The sequence below is a fragment of the Lottia gigantea genome (assembly GCF_000327385.1).
Source record: "Lottia gigantea unplaced genomic scaffold LOTGIsca_41, whole genome shotgun sequence".
NCBI classification, from domain to species: domain Eukaryota; kingdom Metazoa; phylum Mollusca; class Gastropoda; family Lottiidae; genus Lottia; species Lottia gigantea.
In genome coordinates this window covers 927,680-954,198 of record NW_008709421.1, presented here as the reverse complement: position 1 = coordinate 954,198, position 26,519 = coordinate 927,680, and the positions used below count along the sequence as shown (strand labels likewise).

The following is a 26,519-nucleotide window of genomic DNA, read 5'->3' as shown; positions in this document are numbered from 1 at the left end:
ATATTATTATTGGTGTGGAAACAGCCTTGATAACTTTCCCCATTAATTTACTAATTTTACAACTCTTTATACGTCTGTCACCAAGGAAACAAGCCAGTGAAAGTAAAAGATCTAAAGAATATTATACCCAACAAGCTATGGGCGAAGGCGGTGGACAAGAATCTGTAGAGAAGGAGAAAAAAGAATTCAAGTATGAATACTGATATTTTTTATAAGAGTTCCAAGCCAACACTGGGGCTACTTTAAAAGCACTGGCAGTGGCATCACAATTTTTTTTTACCTTGTGGGGATACGAACCATGACTGAGCTATTCCACTGTTCCATAGTTTAGGATGACATTTCAGAGATGCATGCCCCTTCACTCAAGCACAGGACTATTTTTATGCCTGCTATGGGAGAAATGGGTGAAGTCTATTAAAAAACAATAGGTGCAATTGGCAAATGAATAAAATATTTCTCAAAACTGCATTTTTTCTGTACAAACCGTTTGTTTTAAATTTCAGGTTTCCATGGTGGTTCCTGTATGTGGCCTGGTCTGTGGCTTTATTCTCATCATTATTATGTTCATATTTTGTTATGTTATATGGGTTAAAGTTTGGTTATGCTAAAAGTTTCTCCTGGTTGATAACCTTTTTTACCTCCTTCTCACAGAGTGCTTTAATAACACAACCCTTAAAAGTTGTTTTAATAGCTGTTTTAGTGACTTTGATACTCAAACGACCAGCAAATTACACACCTACTGTACCAGATGATGAACTAGGCAAGTAAAATACTTTTATTGATACATATACATGGTTTTTGGTTTTTCCTAGCATCACCTGTTTTTTTTTTTTTTTTTTTTTTTTTTTCACAATTATATTAATATACATATTGAAATGGATTAGGGAACAGGCTTTACCAATATTACACCCCTGTCCATTAATGATTCATGTAACTATAAATAATATATCAAAGCCTTTGTCTAACATCACGTATAGGTTGGACTATAGAGTACCATTCAATGTTGGTTGAAATGCAAATGGGATGCAGAGCCATCACTGTTGGGTAATATTCAATAACTTATTCAATAACTTTATAACATATTCAATAACATATTCAATAATTTATGCAATAACTTATTCAATAACATATTCAATAACTTTATAACATATTCAATAACATATTCAATAATTTATGCAATAACTTATTCAATAATATATTCAATAACTTATTCAATAACTTATGCAATATCTTATTCAATAACTTATTTAATAACATATTCAATTACTTATTCATTAACTTATTCAATAACTTATTCAATAACTTAAATTACTTATTCAATAACTTTAATAACTTATTCAATGTGAGAGCCAGTACTATTAAATATTTTGATTCTTATTAAAAAAGAATATGTTGACTATTATTTCGTTTTTAGAGGATAATGAAGAATATCTACACAAGAGAATAATAGAAAAACAGACCATATGGGAAGAGACCAAACGTGAACCTCAACATTATTATATTCCACCCATGTCCAATAACGTCATTCAGAAAATACAACATAGACTTCGTCTACAAAATATCATGAGAGAAGCTTGGAGAGAGATTTTTATGTATGTGTTGTTTGTTGCTATTGTTTTTCTAACTGTACATGGCCACAGAAATCCACTCACCAGCTATATGTTTAGTCAGACCAATATAAATATGTTTATTGATGCCAAATACACAGATTCAATCAAATTTGATGAGGTAAGAAATTACTCCTACCAAAATTATCTGTAATTGAATGAATTAATTTTTTAAAGGGACAGATTCGCCATTCAATTGGCCAATGGTACCCGTGTCTCTGAAACAGAAAAGGAATTATGCGTAGATTTCTACTTCTTTTGGAGACTATCTATATATTATATTCAAGACCCTGAAAATGGCCAACCTGTCCCTTTACTTAAAGGGATAGCTGTGCCATTCTTTTTGACCATACTTTAGTCTCAGAAACAGGATTTTTTTTAGCTAGGTAAGACAATCAATAATAGCTGTGAAATTTGAGTCTTCAAATCCATATGTGTCCAGTATTATCTGCTTTTTAATGTTTAAATGATGACTCGTCATTTTAAGATATTGTGTGATATATACAAAAGACATGTATAGAAATAGTGAGTTAAATTCCTAGTTTAGGTTATTTTTGAAGAAATTATTACATTTTCATAAATTTTAGTACTTCTGAAGACTATTTACATATTTTCAAGACTGAAATTAACCCTCCAAACTGACATACCTGTCCCTTTAACAAGAGCTTATCTTGTGATGGAGTATTTTGTCCTACTTTTCTGAAACTTGGATAATTAGGACTGGCAGCACCATGCAGTGTCCAATAAGGGAAATTTTGCAAGTACAGTATGATTTTCTGAAAAAAGCTGGAACATAAGATTTAATATCATCAAAATTTTGAGTGTAAACCATGAGAATGGCAAAATCAAATTTCAGAATTAGATCTTTTTCATTCTATTATATTATTATATGAATCAAGATGTTTTGATTTTTCATCAAGATTTCCTCAAGAAGTGAGTTTTGGAAATATACTCAAGAAACTTTGCTAGACAATATAGAAGGAGATAGATTGATACAAACTATTGATGGTACATCTTATATACTAGGCACTATAAGACTAAGACAAGTTAGATCTCAAAGAGGTAAGTATTGTTTGGTGGAAGGGAAAGCCACAACAATGAAATATCTTATCACTTATAAAAGTCTTTATTTTACAAAGATGTTACCTTTGGTTCCCAAGTATCAAGCTGATCATTGGCAAAACCTTTTTGCGCTAATCTTTGTTTTGAAATGGACCTGGGGCACATTGTCAGAAGTCAATATAAATTGTTAATATAATGTAGGTACTGATCTTGATTTTTTTTTTTGTGGCTTACTTCCCTCAACCTTGATCTAACGTATTGTTTTGACTTATTTGACCAATTAAATGCTATACTGAATAAGAACTGAACCCCCAATGAGTGAGGAACCTCAGGATTTTTACTGTAAACTTAGTGTGTTTGATAGGTTTGCCTATATAATGCCAATAGATATGCAAATCAGTTCAAATACAAATTAATTTTAAGAAAGAAGGAAACAACTATATTTTACAACTTAGGTTCACAATTAAAGATCCTTTCTAACAGCTAGTCCTTGGCCAAACCTCTTGGCATAGATCTTTCCATTCTTTTAAGAAGGAAGGTATTCATAGAATGAAATATCCCACAGAGGGACCAAATCTCTACAAGCTGTATTTGGGTGTTTAGTTTTGGGGTTTTTTCTTCTTCACAGATGCGTGTGATCTACCGTATTACAATTTATATGGATTGAATAACAGAGACTGTACTGCATCCTATTGGATGGGTTATGATGATACAGGCTGTTATAACCAATCATGGAAAAATGAAGTACCTGAACCAGATAGTCCTGAAAATTTCACAGAATGGAGTTACCAAAGTAGTTGGCAGTTATCATTAACACCATTCATCGGAAATCAGGCTACATATCCTGGCAGTGGGTTTGTCTTGGAAATTCCTTTGAATAAAACAGCAGCTAAAATGAAGCTGCTGGAATTGGAGAAGCAGAATTGGATTGATGAAAGAACTAGAGGTCTCTTTATAGAATTTACATTATACAATCCTAATGAAAACCTATTCTCAGTTCTAATTCTGTTAGTGGAATTCACCAATTTTGCTGCTATTTTACCAATGTATCAAATCTTTACTTCAACTCTGTATTATTACTCTGATGGTTTTGAAATATTTGTGGCTGTCTGCGAGATAATGTTTATTATGTTTATACTTTCCTATACTTATTTTGAAATCAAGAAGTTGTCCATTGATGTCAAGGCATATTTTAAGGATTCATGGTGCTTCATGGAAGTTGGAATCTTGATGTTGTCTTATGCAGCAATCGGAATATATATACAAAGGATTATAGCCGTGAACAGTATTTTAGATCAATATAAAAGCTCTGATGGTCAATCTTTTCTAAGTTTTTACAGAGCACTATCCTGGGACTATTCTCTGCAGTATGTACTTGGAGCTTTAGTCACTTTTGTCATAGTCAAATTTTTCAAATTGCTCAGATTTAACAAAAACATGGTTTTTCTTTCTAAAACATTGCATGAAAGTAGATCCATGCTAAGTGGGTTTGCTATGATTGTGGCAGTATGTACAGCTGCTTTTGGAACATTTACATTTTTAGTGTTTGGTTCACATTTGAAGGATTATTCAAGTCTTTGGAAAACTATCATGACCTTATTTAATTTTGTTCTGGGCGTATCTGATTATTATGGCTTGTTAGCTGCTAACAGTACTCTTGGTCCATTATTTTTCTTTTTCTTTTCTTTATTTTTCCAGTACATATTAATGACCATGTTGTTAGCTATTATCATTACATCATTTCATTTTGTACGAAATAGAGAGAGAGGGAGAAAAAATGAACTTAAAATGCTAAATTATTTATATGATAAATGGAAACTTCTTGTATATAGTTAGCTTATATTTAAATTTCAATTATTAACCAACGTATGTGAGGTTACAGAGTTGATATTGTAATATGATAATTTGGTAATCTTGTTGTTAAGGTAGTTGATTTGTTATTTCAATTTGGATAATGTAGTTGATTTATAATTAAATTATTGAATAATGTAGTTGATTTATAATTAAATTATTGAATAATGTAGTTTATTTATAATTATAGTATTGAATAATGTAGTTGATTTATAATAAAATTATTGAATAATGTAGTGGATTTATAATTAAATTATTGAATAATGTAGTTGATTTATAATTAAATTATTGAATAATGTAGTTTATTTATAATTATAGTATTGAATAATGTAGTTGATTTATAATTAAATTATTGAATAATGTAGTGGATTTATAATTAAATTATTGAATAATGTTGTTGATTTATAATTAGATTATTGAATAATGTAGTTTATTTATAATTATAGTATTGAATAATTTAGTTGAATTATGATTAAATTATTGAATAATGTAGTTGATTTATAATTAGATTATTGAATAATGTAGTTGATTTATAATTATAGTATTGAATAATGTAGTTGATTTATAATTAAATTATTGAATAATGTAGTTTATTTATAATTATAGTATTGAATAATTTAGTTGAATTATGATTAAATTATTGAATAATGTAGTTGATTTATAATTAGATTATTGAATAATGTAGTTGATTTATAATTATAGTATTGAATAATGTAGTTGATTTATAATTAAATTATTGAAAAAGGTAGTTTATGTATAATTATAGTATTGAATAATGTAGTTGAATTATAATTAAATTATTGAATAATGTAGTTGATTTATAATTAGATTATTGGATAATTTTGTTGATTTATAATTAAATATGTAAATAATGTATCAATTAGGTACGGTAGTTCAATTATTGATAATATTGTTGATATATAATGAAATAATTTGATAATGTAGTTGATATATAATGAAATAATTAGATAATGTAGTTGATGTATAATGAAATAATTAGATAATATAATTGATGTATAATGAAATAATTGGATGATGTAATTGATGTGTAGTGACATAATTGGATAATGTTGTTGAATTAAAATGAAATAATTGAATAATAGATGAATTATAATGAAGTTATTATATAATAATGTATAAATTAGGTACGGTAGTTCATTTATTGTGTACATTTAATAATATAGTTGATATATAATGAAATAATTAGATAATGTAGTTACCGAATTATAATGAAGTTATTACATAATAATGTATAAATTAGGTACGGTAGTTCATTTATTGTATTAATTTGATAATATTGTTGATATATAATGAAATAATTAGATAATGCAGTTGATATATAATGAAATAATTAGATAATGCAGTTGATATATAATGAAATAATTAGATAATGCAGTTGATATATAATGAAATAATTAGATAATATAATTGATGTATAATGAAATAATTGGATGATGTAATTGATGTGTAGTGACATAATTGGATAATGTTGTTGAATTAAGATGAAATAATTGAATAATATAGATGAATTATAATGAAGTTATTATATAATAATGTTTAAATTAGGTACGGTAGTTCATTTATTGTGTTACATTTAATAATATTGTTGATATATAATGAAATAATTAGATAATGTAGTTACGAATTATAATGAAATAATTAGATAATGCAGTTGATATATAATGAAATAATTAGATAATGCAGTTGATATATAATGAAATAATTAGATAATGCAGTTGATATATAATGAAATAATTAGATAATGTAATTGATTTGTAAAGAAATAACTGGATAATGTTGTTGATTTGTTATGAAAGAATTGAATAATATATGGCAACCATTTTGATTTAAAATTCATCGCCTCGTACAAAATGAAATGTATTGAGGTTCGCCAGCAACAAAACGGGCTTTTATAGCACCTGTAGCCATTTGGATAATGTGTAATACGTTGCCATCTATTATAACTGAATGAGGTGTGGTTTTAACGACGACGATGGGTCGAAACCGAACTTCTGCTATGAAACATGAAATGTGATGATTTATTATAAAAAGTCCATAGTCTAGTCTCTTTAACCTTATGAAATTTGAGATCAGCTGAAGTATAATTATTGCAGCGAGAATGTCAAATAAAAGTATATAGATTGTAAACTATTGATGGTTTATATCCGGCATATGTCATTGTGAAAGTTGGTATATGTAGAGTGGTTGTCCTGATGCACACAATATTTTGGAATTGATATTAATGTTTTCCTGAGAACAGTCAGCCTGCAAACAGAACAACACTTGTAAAGATGATTCCTTCATTTATTTTATTCCTATATTTAATCTTCAAATGTACTCAAGGTGAGATTCCTTTAATTCATTTACATAATTTTGTATCGGTATGGACATGATTTGAAAGTTTTTGTTGCAGAAACGTTGGTGCAACGGGATGTACAGGTAGTTGACATTGTTTTTTTTATTAGCATCTATATCCTTTGTCATACATCTTCACTGTGTCAAGCCATTACGAGCTTCGTCTTATACCTTGATTGTTATAGCCATCTTTCTTGTATCAGGGAAGTCCTCGACGAGACGAAGGTTGTAACAGCTTGTCATTGTGAAGATGGTGTCTTACAGCTCAATTCTTCAAAAAAACACTTTTCATAAAAAAGGATACAAATCTGATTCGTCTATAAAAAAAACAACCAGCCGAACTCAACCAGAAGGTCACCACGAAAATCTAACTTTCTTAGAACCTAACGTCAGCGGTGATTATGAAATTTTTAACCATTAAGTGAGTCACATAAAGAATTTCGCCAATGTTGATTGGATGAAAAAGTTTCAAAATATGAGAGTGATTTTTCTCAGGCAATCCTCACTCATTTTAGATCTAAGAATTCATTCCATATAGAACATCTCGTCCAACTAGCAAACTGTGCTTGACAATGGCATTGGCAGTTTGACTTTGTTTCAGAATGATTCGACCATTTATTGTGTATTTACTTCTGATATATTGTAGGGTATTTAGAAATGAATGGTGACAGCTTTGTAGATAAAGGAGGCGTTATTAAATTGGAATGTGAAATGTTTAACAGCAATGTTTCTGGAATCAGATGGTTTCGAAGACATTCTTACAGTTTTGAAGAATTGACAAGAAATCAAACTAATGTTCGCATCAAAGAAAAGGTCCACAGAAGAACGGGAAATATTCGGAGTGAACTGAAAATATCCAATACACAAATGGTGGATTCGGGGTTATATATTTGTAGTAATAGAGATTTGACTGAACAAGATAGCAAAACCGTAGTTTTACTTTCGGTCACTGGTTGAATTGTGGGGGAGAAAACATTGAAATGTGAATTGTAGGCTGTATACCCTCATTCCACTAAGCGGCGATCTATTGCGCCACAGATCGCCATATAGAGCGCCACGATCGCCAGAAGCGTTAGTGATCTCCATGATCGCCAGTGTCGTCGGTATACACCCCTGCCCCTGCCTGCACAAAGATCCGTGGCGTCCAGATCGCCATCGGGGCGATACTTGATAACTAAGATCGTATTTGAAGAGCGCCAAAGTTCTCTAATAAAGCCGGTTTGTCGATAATTTGCGCTTCGTGGCGATCTAATAGATGCAGTGGCGCTCTGTGGTACTCAGATGGCGCTTCAATGAGATGTGTTATGGATCTAATGGCGATCTGATGGTACTCCAATGGCTCTGCCAAGAAGGGTTACAACAAGCTTCAGACCTGGTTCCTGGACCTGCCTCATTTTGGTGTCCTCATGCTAATTTTTGGGGAGAATCTGAAGTATTTCATTGAAAGGGGCTTGTGTCCTCTGCCCTCTTTTTTGCATGAGTGTGGCATATTGGCCATATTAAAGTCTCCTATCAGCAGCCAAGCAGGTCTAAACCAATAGGACTACCTTCTCCTTCTTCTTCGAAGTTACTGGACAAGGTTTGCATGCATGGTTGACGATGGCATGATTGAAAAGAAGGGTTCATGATGGAATAGATGTTATTCGTGTTGTGTTTGGTATTGACCCACCACTATGCTGTCAAGCGTAAAACTGATGAGCGCGGAAGAACGGTACAGGTTTTTATAGGATCTCGCCTTTATTGGATCACTTAGAGAACTAAGTGAGCGATAATGAATCTCCATTGGTCGCCGAGATCGCTTTTAGATCTAGCTTGAGCGCCATATATCGCAGGGGTTGCCCTTGGAGCGCCAATATAACGCGATCTTACTCAGTTCGTCTTGGATACCCAACGGATCGCAACATTTTTGGGGAATTGGGTGGCGACCAAGGACCATGAAGTCGCTAAGATCGTTACTGGAACGCCTTTGGAGCGTTTTCTGGTCGTACGTATCCCTAATCGCCCTGTAAAGGAGAACTTGGGCGCTCCTTCAGAGCGGTAGATCGCCGCCTAGTGGAATGCGCTTATATAAGATTTAATAATAAATATATTAATAGGCTATTTTTTCTTTTTTCTTGAAATCTTTGATAGCCTATCTCTGAAGAGATCTACCAAACCAGTGCAGGTTACGTTTTACTGCTAGCGCTTTGCACCATATCATGGTCACTGGTTATCATCACGAGCATGAATATTAGAATGTAACCCTGGTCATAAATTCCCTTTAGCACTTTGGTTTCATGAATGCTAAAACTACGGTAAGAAATCAGAATATACTTTAGAGAACAAAGGATTTTCTAATTACACATAGAAATAACTGTATAGATAATAACAATTTCATGGATGGACCACGGCTCTGAATGGACCAACAGATCCTCAAAGAAGCAACAACTGTTATCATTACCTCGATGTACCTATGATATAAAGGGAGGTAATTCTGTAAATAAAAACACCGGAAGTTATAAAAATAAACAATAAAACTGGCGTCAAAGTGTTCACTTTACAAGCTGTGTTTTGTTTCAAATACTTCATAAAAACGATGTACTGATTTATTAGAGTTGTAGTGGAATCGGAAATGGCAGACTCAGATGATGAACACGATGAAACAATGTCTGATGATGACATGGGGGTATGTTGCTTTTGAAAGTACCACACAAATCGTAACTAGTAATGAACGTAACAAATGCCCCTGTCCTGGCACGATTTCCCTCATTTCACACTGCATGGCTTTTCCCATATTCATTAGCTCAATCAAGTTCTGGAAAGCAGGGTCAGTTCATGAAAAAGAACTACAACTACTTTAAGTTTATTTGCTCTACTAGGCAAAAAGTGAAAGTCGATTCTGTCAAAGTTTTCTTATTACATGTGTATAAACATTTTGTTGGCCCGGAAGCTGCGATATGATAAATCAATCAATTTGAATTATAAATCTATTTTAGTCAGGTGATGATGGCGATGGAATTGATGAACAAACGGTTCAAGAACAATGTTTAGGATCTCTGACAAGGAAGGATTATATCATGGAACCAGATATATTCAACGTTTTAAAAAAGTAAGAATGCATGATATTTTATCTGGTGTTCTGGTTATTTGGTTTCGACTACCAGTTGATGAAATATATCCAATATTAAGTTTGTCTAGAATTCATTAAAGATTGATTCCTATATTTCTTCTTTTATCAATTTAGGTATTTACAAGCTGGAGGATCACCAGAGAAAGTGGTAGATTTATTATCAGAGAATTATACAGCTATAGCCCAGACTGTTAATGTTCTAGCTGAATGGTTGATTCAAATAGGTAGGTAGCTATAAAGAAGGTAATCTGAATGATTTATTCTTTATTATGTAGAGAGTAAGTATACTGTCTTTAATTCAGAAGAGGGATTCAAAATCACAAATAATTTTGCGATTTAACAGTCAATGACATCCTTCGAAAATCAAAAATTCTTAGACCTATGAATCTATGTATTTTTTTTTATTTAACAGGTGTTGATATAAAAGAGGTACAAGTCCTGGTAGAATCTCACTTAAAAGAAATGGTAATTAAATGTTTTGATCCTAAGAAAGCTGATTCTATTTTTACAAGTGAAGGAGAGGTAAGACGTAAAGAAAAATTTTGGTATCTGGTCCTATTTGTTATACCTACCATGGGTGTACTCGATTGGAGCCTGGGTTAGACTCGAGTCACAACCAAACTGTAATATTTTCTAGAGTTGAGACTCGTGTGACGTAATATTTGACCTAGTTAGAAGCTCGGGTCCAACACTCACTATTTGGAGAGTCAAACACGAGTAAACATGGTAGCATGGAATGTCTATATATGGTCAAAAGTCCCGCCATATTGCCTTAACTCGATCAAATTCGATTGCAACCCTCACTCGGCATGCGCATTGAAAATAAGTCACCCCATGTGATCTCTTAATGTGCACTTCATGGTTTTAACAATGTGAGCTTGTCAGAAGCATTGTATGTAAACCTCCAAATAAGGCTTTAACTATTGTTATTAGCTTAAAGTAGTACTTTTAAGTCCATTCAACATCTTGCTGTATTTCTTTGTCTACATCTTTATAATCTTCTTTATCTACATATTTCAAATGATCCTTATAGGTGTTGGTTTGTGACATTTTGAATCAAAAAAGGGTAATTGATATAAAAATAGATTTGTCATGTTATTGTTCATAAATTCTACACAATTGTTGGCAGAAACTGTTTTCTATTACGTTAATTATTCCCAAATTCTTTTTTAGATTCCGTCGTGGTTAGCTGAAATGATAGAGTATCCAACATGGCGTCTGTTATTTTATAAATTAGCCGAGGAATATCCTGATTGTCTTATGTTGAATTTTACTATTAAGGTAAGGAATTGATATTTAAAAAATATATTTAAAACTAATCTTTGCATCATAGTATCTAACATAGCACTTTATTTTTGATGTCTTGATTTTGTAGTTTTGTGATGTGTGAATTCTGCTGTCAATGTTGTTTCATGAAGCTGAATGAGTTCATTTAAGCATTAAAGTCATTTAATTACTACTAAATAGAACTGAAAAACCAGTGTTGGAATTAAGTCCTGGTAAGCCAGACAACCTGATTTTCCAAAATTTTGTGCAACCATTGTCAGAGCAGTCAATCCAAAATAGCCAAAATAACTTCTGTCTTTTTACAGTTAATCTCTGATGCTGGTTATCAAGGGGAGATAACTTCTGTCTCTACAGCTTGTCATCAAATAGAAGTTTTCTCCAGAGTGTTAAGAACGTCTATTTCATCATTTCTAGAAGGTGGGGAGGACGCTATAGAAAAAAATCTTCAAGAATTTACTGTGAGTAGCCTTTCTATATGAATTTATTGTATTTTTATCAAGGCCTAGCCTATCTATGACTGTGTATTTTGAAGTTAATATTCAATTGTAAAAATTTATTTACAGACAAGTATAAACCTGTAGCTTCTGTTATTAACCTCCACCCAATTTAAGTGTATTTGAACTACATGTTATAATGAATAGTACTGGGCTGCTTACTAATTGTATTTTAATTTTAGAAAATGGTTTGCCATGGAGAACACACTTACCTCTACAGTCAAGTTTTAATGCATATATTAGCACAAGAACCTAAAGGTGGTTTTAATATTAGAAGATTGTGTCAAGAGTTACAGAGATGTGCTAATGAAAAGTATGTAGACTTTTATTACAGTTATTAATGGGTATGAGCATAAAGAGTCACAATCCTAGAATGATCATTGCCAAGGGGTTGAGAATCAGTTAAAGAAAATAAAATCTAGAATTACACATTACATTACAATATTAAAGTTTTATGTTGCTATCATTTACTTAAGGGTATAAGATATAGCACTTAAAAGCTAAAGGACTTTTGGTTTTTTGAATATAAGGAGATTGGGTAGATACCTCTAGGCTTAAGGACATTCAAATTATTACGAATTTTAAGGGATTGGGAATGACTAGATTAAAGGACTTATTTATTATTCAGTTTGGGAAATTGGATATAATACCTAAATGACTTCCATATTATTTGATTATTTCATTAGCTTGAAGGTATGTAAGATGTACCCCTCATAGGCCATTTTGATTTTAAGTATAGGATTAGCATACAGGATTCAAATTGTTATTATTAATTCTAGGGGATTGGATATAACGCCTATCACTATGGCATTATGTGGTGCTGCAGCTTACCCTCGTGCCTGTCAAGCTTTATCTTCTATGTTATCAAGACAGGCTTTGAACCCAGCTGATATTACAGTGGTAAGTTGTTTTGAACACATTAAAATGATGTCATATGCTTTGCTGATTTATGTTTCTAGTCCAAATATGGCAAATAGTACTCCTGTTTTCAAATCAGTTATCCTTGTGATTTGGTGGATTATGATGGGAAAATATTTGAAATCATATTTGAAATAGAACATCCACTTAACACAAATGGTAAATCAGACAAACAGCCACTGTTGCAATTATTAATAGGGAGTCAATGCATAACCACCCTTTTGTAACATTGTTTACTCCATTGTGGCTTGATTTGTCAATTCAGCATCTTGTTATGAAAAAAATAATGTATATCAATATTTCCAAGCTTTTTCTATAGTTTATTTAATGAATGTACCTTAAACTGTAACAAATATGATTTAGGTATGGCTTGTATAACTGCAATAACTATTTATCAATTCCCCAGAGAAAAGAGATTTTTTCTTTGAAACATCATGTGTATAAATATCTCTGTTCAACTATATTTACAACTATTTATATATTTTGCAGTTATTTAAAATGTACAGTGAAGCTGACCCTCCTCCAGTTGATTTGATCAGAGTACCAGCTTTCTTAAGTAAGTACTGTGTAATCATATATATTTGTGGGCAAAGGCACCAAATTTTATGGACATACTCATTATTTTACAGTGAATTAACAACTGATTCAAATTGAAATTTCGAATTATTGTTTCGTTGAATTTCTCAGAGTGAAGTGTTTTAGTTTGAATGTTAACTTGGAATATCAAAATCAAAATCGATACAATTTTGAACCTAGAAGTATTAAAACAGAACCTAAAAAAACATGTTGTTACTCAGAGTTTCATGCTATGCGATCTTCAAACAACTGACCTATATAAGTCCCCCTGTGTCCCTACAGAAGTTGAACCAATTTTAAAGCTATATTACAATTGAAAAACTGTGGATAAAGTTTTAGCTACAACAATAGTTGTTTCTGTATATTTGTAGATTTGTTGATAGATACATTATTTAAACTATCATCAAGAATTAATCCAGACCATAAATCTAAATATATTTACTTACTAGCTTATGCTGCTAGTGTAGTAGACATATTAAAAAAGGTAAGTGACCATCATCATCAATTTTATAGTAGTCTCATCAACAAAGCTTACACCTTGGTGTTTCTTTGGACAACTATAGATCAGAAAATCAAGGTGCTATAATTAGAAGGTCTCTTTGAAAATTCATGTATTGGGGCATTTCAACTTAATAGTTAAACTGACATTATATAGTTGTAATTTTGTCTTTGGCTGGAAAAACTGGTATGCTAAACTAGCGAAAAGCTTGATGCTACATTGCTTTGATGTAGTCAGTGATTCTGGTCGGAGGGGCTGACATGGAAAAGCATCTAGCCCCGTGTGCTACAGATTATGCACGTTAAATATCCGTTGACAACTGGAATTAAAAAAAAAAAATACAGCATGTTAATGTAGTTGTCCTGACAAAATTCCCTCATTGCATGGTGTTACCTGTCTTCATTAGCCCAATCAGGTGCAGAAGAGTAAAACCCCATTCATTTCATTTATTGTTTGTCTTATTTTATCTCTTGACATTATTACAGGGAGGTAGGAAGTCAGTAAATAAGGAAGAATTAAAACCAACAATACAAGCTTTAGAAAAAACACAAGCATTATGTACTGACAATAAAGGTTCATCGGAACTAATAGCTGATGTCGGCACTTTATTCCAATGTTTAAAGTAAGTTTGGACCTTATTGATTTGTTTGTTGGCACCCTTGATATTTTGCATTAGTTTTCCAACACCAATCAAAATATGTATTTATTTTGTTTAAAATAGTGTCAGATAATGATAGGGACAGATTTCTCGAGATTTTGGTCTTTATTTTTCATTAAATCAAGCACTTAACTTTCTCAATCTACTTATAAAAAATCTGACTGTCCCTTACTCATATTTGAGTTATTTGGAATACAGCTCACTATCAATTGTGCTACTAATGTTTGGTTTAACTTGAGAGTTATGGTTCTATTTTCTATTCTTCAAGGTTTCCAGTTGTGTCTATGGGTGTGTTAAAATGGGTAGATTATGTTGTATCAGAACCAAGTTATTTTAAACTCAATACAGACCATACACCAATACATCTAGTCTTAGTTGATGAGGTAAACTTTCAGATGTTTTTTTCAAAATTTACTATGTATTATGTTCAATATTTATCTTCCTCAAGTACAACAATCCAGATTTTAAAAAAAGCCAGAAAACAAATTTGCTACCTGTCAATAGCCTGTATTTTCATACTGATATAATTTGACAAATGTACTTTATTTTCAGATAGCAACAAATCATATACTATTACATCAAAAAGCTTTAGACTTATTAATAAGATTATTTGAAGGTTCTTATGAAGAGTTAGATGTACTTGTCAGGGTAAGAATTAGTTATTTTCTAAACTATTTATGTGTATCAGGGGCACTGAGAGCATCAATTTATACCAATCCAATTTTCAGTCAGACACCTGTGGTTCTTTTAATTCCACTAAAACCATTATGTCATTATTACCATAGGTTATTTGATATTATAAGGAACATTACTCCTAAAATATATGGAAGATACCTTTATTTATTATCTTCTCAAGCAGAAATAAGGTGCTGCTGATCATTTCTTACATAATAGGCATTTTAAACAGCAGTCATATCCAAAATTTGTTTGAGTAGTCAAAACGTGTAGATCCCACAGAAAAGTTTCTTTTATAATAAATTACTTTATGAAGTGTATTGAGGATTTATTATGAATTCATATATTTCTTTCCACATTATAGTTAGAATTAAAGAAAAAGTTATTGGACAGAATGGTACATTTATTTAGTGGTGGGTGTGTTATTCCAGTTGTTACTTATATTAGAAAATGTCAAGATACACAAGATACAGATGTTTCTTTAATTAGATATTTTGTAACTGAGGTAAGATGTCACTGTAATATTTTGTAACTGAGGTAAGATATCTTTGTATAATAAGATATTTTGTAACAGAGATATGATACCTCTGTATAATAAGATATTTTGTAACTGAGGTAAGATACCTCTGTATAATAAGATATTTTGTAAGTGAGGTAAGATACCTCTGTATTATAAGATATTTTGTAACAGAGGTAAGATACCTCTGTATAATAAGATATTTTGTAAGTGAGGTAAGATACCTCTGTATTATAAGATATTTTGTAACTGAGGTATGATACCTCTGTATAATAAGAGATTTTTTAACTGAGGTAAGATATCTCTGTATAATAAGATATTTTGTAAAATAAGATATTTTGTAAAATAAGATATTTTGTAAAATAAGATATTTTGTGACTGAGGTAAGATATCTCTGTATAAGATATTTTGTAACTGAGGTAAAATCTCTGTATATTTTATAACTGAGGTAAGATATCTCTGTATAATAAGATAGTTTGTAACTGAGGTAATGTATAATAAGATCATAAACACTCTACAAGGCACAATTCTTGAAGGATTTTCATGAAACTAGGTGAATTGTCCAAGAAATTCACCAAGGAAAATCAAAAAATATTTGATATGAGTTATTGCCCTTGTTCTTTAAAATTGTTTAGCTTGTTAACACTCAAATGGCATCATTTCTTGCCAGATTTTGACAAAGAATATTAATATTGTTCAATATTAGGCCAAAAGGAAGTGTATTACTAAAGGTTGATTATTTCACATTGGTGATTGTTACCGTATTATATTAGGAAAAATTCTTTTTTAAAAACAAAGCTGCCAGAGCTATCTTGATTTTGTAGATTTATTTAATAGTTACTATTTATATTTTAGGTATTAGATGTAATAGCACCACCATACACATCTGATTTTATACAGTTATTTTTACCACTAATAGAAAATAAAGATATTACTGGTTCTATTAAATCAGAAGATGGAACAGATCCAGTTTCAGAATTTATAGGTACTTATTAAATTATGAATGGCGAGTGTAATTATTTGCAGAAGCTAGAAACATAAGTAACACCAAGGGTAAAATTCAGTTTGGTAATTTGATCAGATAGTTTACCAAGCCTCTGATCTGGAAATCTGTCATTGATTTCTGTCTTCTGATTTCTGTCTTCTGATTTCTGTCATATTGTTTGCTATCAGCTGCTGTGAAACAACTTAATCTTTAGTACTAGATTTCATTCTGTCTGTTAAGAAAGATATGACATTGCTTTATATATCTATCATCTCAAGTTATAGTCGTTTGTCAGTCTAAACAAATGATATATTTTCTTATTTCAGTCCATTGTAAGACGAATTACATTGTCAACTGAAAACTGTATGCTGAAATGGTTAGCTGTAATAGTATTATTAATCAAGGAGACAGTTAAATGACTACAGTGAGGATAAGTTTAAGGAATGAACATGTGGACCTTCCAGCAACATTGAACAATATTCACCACATAAACGCTCATGTGGAAATCTTTATGCTGGATCCAGTTTGTCTTGTGCTTGATTGAGTCTTGTCTCTGAAGTCAGAGATGATATTTTTAAAGGTGTCCCACACTAAACATAAGTACGGTATTAAAATAGATTAGTAGTACATAAACACCAAACAGATGAAGAAAGTATGACAATCGTGTTAGTAGATGAAGCTAAGCAGTACTTTAATCACCATTACCATAGAATTAATGCGTGAAAGCTGATCAGGACCAGATTAAATTATCATTTTTTACATCTTTGCTTGAAGTCATGATATTTCAACATTATTCATCCACTAACTAATGAAGCCTTAGTACTTTTAAGCAGAAAGTTACAAAGTTTTATTGTGATGAATTTTGCACTTTGAAATCAAAGAATGTATTGAGCTGCTCAGATTTCACAACCTGATAAATTGATGGTGCTTAGTGATTGGTTATCATTTTTGCCATGGATATGAAAAAAAGTCATGGATTTCTAATAAAATCTTGCATTTCAAGAGACTTTTTCTTGATAGTTCATTACCATTATGTCACAGATATTTTTTATATGAATAAAGGTAAAGAATGTTTAAATACAATAGTTATAGATTTTTATACTGATGATTGCATTATCATCTCGATCCATTAAAATCATACAGTGTTAGTCCACATCAAGACCTTCATATGCAGCAACAAGTTGTTCCTGTAAACTAATTACCAGTACCTTTGGACTGCTACATCTTCAACATACAGCTGGACGGAGAAGTAAAATGTAAAATGGTTTCGTAAGCAAGATGGGATTTCATCAATCCTTTTTTTCGATTTGGACACAGAACGTCCCAAAGAAGGGCTTGAAGTCGTCTGACATTTTATGTCCATGGTGGATCAAGGAATAATTGAACATATGACTTAGCAGTTCTTGAGCATATATATCTTTTTCTATATCATACATGTTCAATACTGAATGTAGGATAAATTGGTCACAGGGTATTTGACCACATTACCATGTGGCCATATCATTGGGAAATTTATTGTGATGTGACCAAATAACTGAGACTAGCATGCCTGCAAAATATTTTCCATGGGTTAATTTTCCAATTTACTGCACCCCTCTATCCTGATCCTGCAGTTTCAAAACAACAAATATATTCATTCTCCATAGAAAAAAAAGAAAAACAGACATACTTAATTTCTAAATGTATTAAGATTTTTCAATGAGTAGGCTACAAAAACAGCTACCAAAATAACTAACATATATCCTAATTTTGTGATGAATCCAGTAAAGTTATTCAAATTATCCATGGCACTTTTAGCTTTTCGCTTTTCACTTTTGGTTAATTTCTTAGGTCGTGTTTTAGCATCATTCATTATAGTTTGAGTGATATATTTATAGAGCTTCACTAACTTTGGATACTTTTCGATTGTTTTTAATATATCCTCTTTATCTGGACAGCCAGCATGTCTTAATACTAAACACTTATTGAAATGATAAGCAACAGCTCCATCATAGACTTGCCATAATATTGGTTCTTGGAAAGGTGACTGTAGAAGTTCATTGAGCAAGAGGGTAAATAATAGACAAGATTGGTATTGAGCATAAGAATGAAGAACTTCAATAGGCAGACGGTCTGACTTGCTGAATTTCCTTCCATTTTCTGAAGGTTCGTTAATTTCACTGTTTAAATCTGGGACATCTGATATTGATAATGACTCAACAACTTCATCAATGCTTTGAACATTATTATGAAACAAGTTACTCATTCCTAATTTCTGCTTAACTTCTTCATTATTTTGATCTAGGCACCTCATTTTCAGAAATATTATAGTGAGAACAATTGCTTCAAGTTGAATTAGTGAAACATTGGAATTTGACACCCAATAACTTAATACACACATCAAAAGCTGATCTACTGGACTGAATTTAGAAACAAAACTTTCAGCAACACCTAAAGTATGAATCATTATAGAGCACTTTTGGTTTTCACTCAAACTTCCAACTTCTGATAAAGATGGCAGTCTTCCATGATTAGTCAAATTCTCTCTTGGATCAATATAGAAATGTCCAATAGATTTGGCACTTCTATCCACTTCTTCAACCTGAGTATTTCTATTTGATTTACGTTTTCTACCATTTTTGGTTTCTTTCACCTTTGATGATCCTTGAAAAAGTACACCATAAAGAACTTGTCGAATAAACATGGTCAATTTGTGAGAGGATTGCTGAGTTATCTGCTCTTGTTGGCATGGTAGAAAAACTCTATGGAGAACAGCCATATTCTGTACAAGTGGAGATATTTCTCCTTGAAATAGACTATGAATAAACCACTGAGGTAGGGGTTGGTTAAAATAGTCATTTTGTGTTATTTTCTTCCAATCACAAGTATTTTTTACCACATCTGCCACTATAGATTTCTTTGAGTCAATTTTCATATAGCTATTCAACGACTGATCAATCACATGTTGTAAGCTGGCAACACCTCCACTGGTCACAAAATCTTTTGTTATTGCATTTCGACCTTCTTCAAAGGTTTTAAACTGATCAAAATAATTCAAAATGGCTGTTATTTTTGACACAGCATTAGATGCGGACTTGATTTTGTACTTTTGTCTGTTGAATTTCTGAGTGAACACAGAAAATGTGTCGTATTTGATGAAATCGTTTCCAAGTACTGTTGCTATTAAGGGAATCATTTCTGGTTGAAAATTGTCCAAAATATGATCATAGTGGTCAAAATGGTACTTTTGAGCAGAAATATACCGGACTCTGGCACTTAACTTTTTGGGACGAAAATCAACATAGTTTAAAGGAAGAAAACCTGCTTTTAAATTGTACACAAAAAAGTCACTATCATTGCTGATTACTGGACAGTTCCACTGATTTGCAAGAATTGCAATTTCTTCATCTGCTTCAAAGCTACAAGTCACATGAAACACATCGAGTTGATCTAGAGCTTTCCGAAAAGCTTTACCAGCCATGATAGGGAGTAGACTGCAATTATTAGATGCTTGAATAACTCGTCTTTCAGCTCGATCCAATGTAGTTCTTAATTTAGAATCTGACACATCATAACCTCCATCAAATATCACAATCGCCTCTACATTACATTGTTTCAAACTGTTAAAAAGCTGGACAATCTTTCTATAATAATTATGGTAGTCTCCATCATACTGGTGTGATTCATTATAGTTTTGATACACAAAGTGTATAAAATTGTTACCATCCAATATAACTTTACAGTTAGATAGTTTGAAATCTTGTAAGAGAACTGGGTTGTCGTCAATAAAAGATGTCAATCCTTTCACACCCATCTTCTATAGAAAACTCTGGAAAAAACAAAGGCATTTAAGATTCAAACTATCAATCAAGAGTTTTCTGGACCTTTTAGCATATTTACAACTTCTTCTGAATATATTAATCCAGCCAGTGTCTGTCTGCTGGAAGTAGGCAGCTGACAACAGTCAAAATAGTCATCAGAGGCAGGAATAGGTACAGATATGATTCGGACTACCTATTTCAATGTTATGTTAAGACTAGGTCTGAACTAGAATAACTTCATAATCTTAGCAGTCAATAATATATCGGACTAATGAAAGAAATTGTGACAAACTAAGGTTGTGATAATATTCCAATCCGATCGGATTGACATACATACGGTTTTTTATGAATAATGTCAGATCTTATTTTGTTTCAAGATTATTGCATCTGGAAAGTGGTGAATTGACTTTCTCCTCATTCAAGGCTGACATGACAGAGTTACATAGCTGATTACTTCTTGCAGCTCAACGTGAAATTCTAACCGGAAGCGCTACTTTTGCTTTGACAAGAAAAGACAACTCGTTCAGAAGCTCCGTTAATTTTTCTTGAACTATCTTCTCGATTGGTTATATCAGGTTATTATGATATAATTCATACTTAAGAACGAATTCGAGTAACATTATTAATGGATAATTAGACTAAAGGTAAACGAAAGTTCTGTTACTTTACATTACTGCACTGATTTACAAAACAGCCATGAATGAAAGCCAAAAGATAGTCCGAAAAGTTCCGCTGATATCCATTCCTAAGTTTCTGTTATACTTCTCTTTTCAGTGCCATTATACTAAGATGTATTCAAGATCTTACAGTAACGATATAGTGATTTATTTATTAGCTGCCTTACTTATTAGATTAGGTTTGGTAGGTTATGGTGAATGGCAAGATAGGAACATGGTTCTAAAATTCACTGATGTAGATTATCAAGTTTTTACAGATGCTGCAAAATTTGTTCATCAGGTAAGATATAGCTTAAATCTTTTTCATGCAATTTGACATAGAATAATATAAATATATGACATGAGTTAGTGAGTGAAATTAAACTATGCTTAATAAAGCTTAATAAAGAAGTCATATTCAAGGTCACCAAATTGTGCATGCACAAAAAGACTTGAACTCAGATTGCCATCATATATTTGACATAATACTAGCAAATTAAACAATGTCATGATTCCAATGTCCAACATGACTAAACATAATATACATATATATACTCACACATGGCAAAAAATTTGGCTCAAAGACTTCATGGCTTGACTATGTGGCTGTCCTTGGACATGAATAAGACTACTCAGGTCAACAATGTATTATAAGTGATGCATATTTACAAAGATCATGATATATTGCTATGAAGAATCAACAATTATCTGCAGTAGCCTATTAAGTATTTTTTACAGAATTATATCTAATTTCTATTTGTAGGGAGAATCACCATATAATAGAGCAACTTACAGATACACACCAATATTAGCTTTCATCTTAACACCTAATATCTTTTTATCACCAATATTTGGTAAACTAGTGTTTGTAATATGTGATGTGATAACAGGATACCTAATATATCGTATAATGAAACATGTTAGATATTCAACTCAGCAAGCAATTATATACTCTTCAATGTGGCTCTTTAACCCCTTACCAATAGCTGTGTCTGCTCGAGGGAATGCTGAATCTGTGATGACCATGTTGGTGTTATTAACAATGATGTCATTGTATCATGAAAATGTGCTTCTAACAGCCATATTGTATGGACTAACAGTTCATTTTAAGATTTATCCAATAACTTATGCATTAACAATATATTTATGTCTGTCTCCAAAAATAGTTCACCGTGATACCTTCTCAAGGAAACTTATTAAACTTTTGTTACCTAATAAAAGAAGACTTGTGTTTGGGATTGTGAGTGTTTTGACTTTGTCAGTTCTAACAGTTGTATTTTATCATTGGTGAGTAACCATTTTTGATTCTTAATCAAGAAGTTGCATTTATTATATTTCAATAATATGAGTGTTTTGAGTTCAGTGAAAATTGACCATGTGTTGGATCATAAACTGAGTTTTTGTATCCTGATTTTGATTGATTCTTTCCTGGGTCAGGACAGAACTTTGATATTTGTCAACCCTATTACCTTGACATTTGTCAACTCTATTACCTTGACATTTGTCAACCCTATTACCTTGACATTTGTCAACCCTATTACCTTGACATTTGTCAATCCTCATACCTCGACATTTGTCAATCCTGATACCTTGACATTTGTCAACCTTGTACTTTGACATTTGTCAACCCTGTTACCTTGACATTTGTCAATCCTGATACTTTGCCATTTGTCAACCTTGTTACTTTGACATTTGTCAACCTTGTTACATGGGTATTTGTCAACCTTGTTACCTTGACATTTGTTAGTGATTTATGGTTGACTGACTGACATGAGCTTTTATAATTCTGTTAATTTTATATTTTAGGTATGGGTGGAAGTTTTTATATGAGTCCTACTTATATCATATAGTCAGGAAGGATATACGCCATAATTTTTCCCCCTATTTTTATATGTTATACCTAACAGCTGAACAAGAGTCTGAGTTGTGGATCAAACTTTTAGTATTTTTACCCCAGCTCATATTAGTACTGACTTTCTCTGTCAAATATTACCATGATATTCCCTTTAGTTGGTTTCTTATTACCTTCATATTTGTGACAACCAATAAAGTGTGTACTTCACAGGTACGTCCTTTTGTATATCTCATTTATGTCTAGTCTGATCAATCAAGTCCTACCAATTAATATGATTTAATGGTTAGGTCCAGACATAAAAACTGCTTTTTATGAGAGTTGACCGGATCCATTTTTGAATTGCTAGTTTTTGAGAAACCATGACAAAAGCAAGGACATAGTAGAATATCGGGTAATGTCTTGATAAAGAGTAATATCTTTGAAAACACAATCATATTTATTTTCTTGTCAAATAAATGTGTCTTTGGCAAAATTTTGCATGGCTTCTGTTGTGAACAGAGAATAATCTTTGATATTTCAGTACTTTTTATGGTATCTTAGTATATTACCATTAATAATACCATCTATACAGTTATCATGGAAACAAGCTGTAGTGTTGATAGTACTATGGTTTCTTGGCCAGGTTGGTATATTTTTCTGAAACATGTTGCATCCATCTTAGATATAAGGGGGCATGGCTGGAGCTGGAACACACTATTAGGGAAAATGAACGGAGTTTTACGTCATGCTTTTCTGCACAAGGTGAAAGTAGACAAGCCTTAATTGTATTAAGAGTTCATAACAACTCGTATGTTAAGCACTGGGCGAGGTCACAAATAAGGAGATCTGCTAACAAATAGGGTGGAGTTAACATTAACTTAGGGTGGAAAGGGGGCGAGGGGAATTGTTCAAGAGTTATAAGATCCAATCGGATGGATTGAGTCTTGTCCTACATACTATGTTGTCTGGAATATTCCATGTAATTTGTCCTGGTTGATATTTCAGGGGTTATGGCTACAGCCAGCATATTTATTAGAATTTCAAGGACAGAATATGTTTGTATGGATATGGCTAGCTGGATTGTTATTCTACAGCATTAATTGTAGTATTATTTATTATATTATATATTATTATAAACCATTATTGCCTGTACCTCAGCTAAAATCAAAGAAAAAATAAAATTTACATGTGATTTTTGTTACATTTATTTTCTTTGTAAATTCCTGCATAAGAGAAAAAAATCATGAAACATGCAAGATTTGCATTTCAGATTGTTAACATTAATAAGGTAAACTGAGTTAATAATTGAACATGTATTAAAGAGCTATGTTATTTCATTATTATTCACATAGCAGTTAGACTATTACATTATTCACATTAGCTCAAAACCAATCATATTTTACATCATTAAAATCAGAATTGATTAAGCTATTCAATGATACTTGCAGATGAAGTTTACCTTCACACAATTTGTGTGTTTAATGATATCACATAGGCTATTCCTTCATATGACGTTGCCATCTTATCAATGGATGACATAATGTGTCTTACGATTTGTTCAAAATGAGGCAAGACTATGGGCATGAATAACGTTTATAATGGGAATTCATCCCCTATTCATATCACCATAACTACAGTAGGTCAATTATATTAATGCTTTAGATGCTTTACAAAATGTACTGAGTAGCTTAACCATTAACATGCAGCAGGAAACAAATACCACAATAGTCTTGGCAATATCTCTTCAAATGCCCCATTAAAGAAAATGAATGTTTCCAATGTTTTGACACAGAAAAATTCAGGACCACTTGAATTACATAAGTAATATGCTAACTGTATAATTACCCCATTAAAACCATAGTGATTCTATAAGGTCACTTATTTCCACATCACTAAGTGATCAAGAGTCAAGACAAATTTATATTTAATAAGACAGTATCCTACATGACCCAAAATAGTGCAAGTAAACATAACTCAAAATTATCACTCTTCAATAGAATTTTCATGAAGTAATGGTAAAATTTCATTAGTTAATTTCAGTCTTTCATTATTCCAGGTAAATTGGGTTGGTGGATTTTCTTCACCATTTTCAAATTCGAAATGTTTACTGAATTCTATTGCCAAACTAGATTTGATAAGTCCAACACCTCCGTATTTTAAACTAGCAGGATGATACACACGACCTGACTGGGGTAACATACAGACTTTTTCAGGTTCAAACAAGACGGTTAATAGGTCTCCAGCACCACCATATGATAAATAGTCTTTGTTATCTATAAATTTTGGAAGTATATGAGTATAAACTATAGGTCTATCATCACAGTGAATAAAATTTCTTTCTCTACCACAAGGTGAAATATAAGGAAACTCTTGTTCATATCTCCCACTTTCATTCTTCTTTATTCTTGTGAAGAAGAACTTCAAAAATGCCTTCTCTGAAAATGATTAAATTGAACAGTCAGTGCATAAAATTATTATATAATTACTATTATAGCTCAAGCTAAGCAAAGCATGTAAAATCTTAAAATTATGTACTCAGTACTGGTGTGTCAAATTGTAATTCAAGAAAGAAAAGAAACAGGAACCACTATATTTTACAAGGATAAAAAAAGGATCAGACAGCTTAAAGTTTACATTACCAGTAGGCCCCTTTACACTAGTAAATATATTCTTGAATTATTGAAAACCTTACAGCAAAGCTTCAGATATGATTTTAATCTTAACAAGAAATTCTTTAAATGGATGCCTCTTTTGAACGGTTGAATCAATCTATTAAATGAACATGCAAACTCGGAGAACCAATAAATAATAAAAGTTGCTCACCCTTAAAACATGATGTGAAGTTTTTCATTTTGGCATCATCTAAAAATAGCTGAAAGGAGATCATGATATTAGAAATACATGTAAACAGAAGAGATCAGTTGGGCAGTAATTAATCAATTTAATTGATTTCAATTGTTGTAAAGGGGCAGTGTCTATGCTACATAGATAACTATCTGAAAGTGAAATTATATAAATCCAACCAACCTGACCCTGATGATCAATAAAGTAAAAATATTCTCTTATTTTAGGCTCTGGTGATTGTCCCTGAACATAATGAATATTTCTTCTTGTCAAATTGTTCAGAACAGTTGAATACTTTGATTGCAGTAACCTTTTCATGGTAAAATCTCCTTCTTTTTTAACAGAAAAGGTGTCAGAGTATACACTAAAGTAAAAGTTTATTTACACCTAATTATCTCTATGCGCATGACATTAATTTTGTATCTAAACGAAATACCCGTCAGGTTATCAATGGCAAATCGTGCGTTTCTTTTTTTAGTTTTAAAGGAAACGAAATCCTGCCTGAATAGAACTAAAACTAATAATACTGCTACTCATTCTTGAAAGTCTGTAACGTAATTTTCTGATAATGACTAATTAGACACAGTGTCAGTGCACTATGATGTAGAGTGCCTTGACAACTTTGCTTGGGTTGACAGGCCTCGATTTTAATCATTGAAATACATGTAATTCGAAAAATCCGCTTCGTTATAGATTATGAAACGGGTCTGTATAATCTAGATATGCCTAATGATCCGAAGAAACAATGACACTTCTTATACTGTTAGTGACTAAACCGTGATAAATAACTTT

The 26,519-nt window shown here is 31.8% G+C and overlaps 5 protein-coding genes across 5 annotated transcripts; 3 read left to right on the top strand and 2 right to left on the bottom strand.

Annotated features, from left to right (window-relative positions):
- Nucleotides 1-1,389: 1,389 nt before the first annotated feature.
- On the top strand, nucleotides 1,390-4,505 carry LOTGIDRAFT_163719 (hypothetical protein; the record flags this gene model as incomplete). The annotated part of the gene is made up of 3 exons (XM_009060239.1): nucleotides 1,390-1,728; nucleotides 2,528-2,669; nucleotides 3,298-4,505. 3 exons carry the CDS (start codon nucleotides 1,390-1,392, stop codon nucleotides 4,503-4,505), a joined length of 1,689 nt encoding a protein of 562 aa, XP_009058487.1.
- Nucleotides 4,506-9,931: 5,426 nt separating this feature from the next.
- LOTGIDRAFT_163718 (hypothetical protein) lies at nucleotides 9,932-16,951 on the top strand (the record flags this gene model as incomplete). Its single annotated transcript, XM_009060238.1, has 16 exons — nucleotides 9,932-9,963; nucleotides 10,099-10,208; nucleotides 10,260-10,262; nucleotides 10,397-10,506; nucleotides 11,158-11,265; nucleotides 11,577-11,729; nucleotides 11,948-12,078; nucleotides 12,545-12,665; nucleotides 13,173-13,239; nucleotides 13,631-13,743; nucleotides 14,244-14,380; nucleotides 14,685-14,799; nucleotides 14,969-15,064; nucleotides 15,456-15,596; nucleotides 16,464-16,593; nucleotides 16,920-16,951. The coding sequence occupies 16 exons, from the start codon at nucleotides 9,932-9,934 to the stop codon at nucleotides 16,949-16,951; spliced, it is 1,599 nt and encodes a 532-aa protein (XP_009058486.1).
- Nucleotides 16,952-18,262: 1,311 nt separating this feature from the next.
- Nucleotides 18,263-20,386, bottom strand: LOTGIDRAFT_122662 (hypothetical protein; the record flags this gene model as incomplete). The annotated part of the gene is made up of 2 exons (XM_009060237.1): nucleotides 18,263-18,709; nucleotides 18,794-20,386. The coding sequence occupies 2 exons, from the start codon at nucleotides 20,384-20,386 to the stop codon at nucleotides 18,263-18,265; spliced, it is 2,040 nt and encodes a 679-aa protein (XP_009058485.1).
- A 522-nt stretch (nucleotides 20,387-20,908) lies between these two features.
- On the top strand, nucleotides 20,909-24,675 carry LOTGIDRAFT_217696 (hypothetical protein). Its single transcript, XM_009060236.1, has 6 exons — nucleotides 20,909-21,037; nucleotides 21,168-21,350; nucleotides 21,813-22,336; nucleotides 22,856-23,114; nucleotides 23,425-23,526; nucleotides 23,889-24,675. Exons 2-6 carry the CDS (start codon nucleotides 21,183-21,185, stop codon nucleotides 24,060-24,062), a joined length of 1,227 nt encoding a protein of 408 aa, XP_009058484.1. The 5' UTR covers nucleotides 20,909-21,037; nucleotides 21,168-21,182; the 3' UTR covers nucleotides 24,063-24,675.
- A 74-nt stretch (nucleotides 24,676-24,749) lies between these two features.
- LOTGIDRAFT_206699 (hypothetical protein) lies at nucleotides 24,750-26,107 on the bottom strand. The gene is made up of 3 exons (XM_009060235.1): nucleotides 25,911-26,107; nucleotides 25,707-25,755; nucleotides 24,750-25,318 (listed from the first exon to the last, which is right to left on the bottom strand). Exons 1-3 carry the CDS (start codon nucleotides 26,043-26,045, stop codon nucleotides 24,867-24,869), a joined length of 636 nt encoding a protein of 211 aa, XP_009058483.1. The 5' UTR covers nucleotides 26,046-26,107; the 3' UTR covers nucleotides 24,750-24,866.
- Between the last annotated feature and the right edge of the window lie 412 nt (nucleotides 26,108-26,519).

Coding starts and splice junctions, on each gene's coding strand:
- LOTGIDRAFT_217696 (XM_009060236.1), top strand. CDS start 21,183: ATGTATTCAAGATCTTACAGTAACGATATAGTGATTTATTTATTAGCT. Junction 22,337..22,855: donor ACAGTTGTATTTTATCATTG/GTGAGTAACCAT, acceptor TTTATATTTTAG/GTATGGGTGGAAGTTTTTAT. Junction 23,527..23,888: donor TACTATGGTTTCTTGGCCAG/GTTGGTATATTT, acceptor TTGATATTTCAG/GGGTTATGGCTACAGCCAGC.
- LOTGIDRAFT_206699 (XM_009060235.1), bottom strand. CDS start 26,045: ATGAAAAGGTTACTGCAATCAAAGTATTCAACTGTTCTGAACAATTTG. Junction 25,756..25,910: donor TTATTGATCATCAGGGTCAG/GTTGGTTGGATT, acceptor ATCTCCTTTCAG/CTATTTTTAGATGATGCCAA. Junction 25,319..25,706: donor CTTCACATCATGTTTTAAGG/GTGAGCAACTTT, acceptor AATCATTTTCAG/AGAAGGCATTTTTGAAGTTC.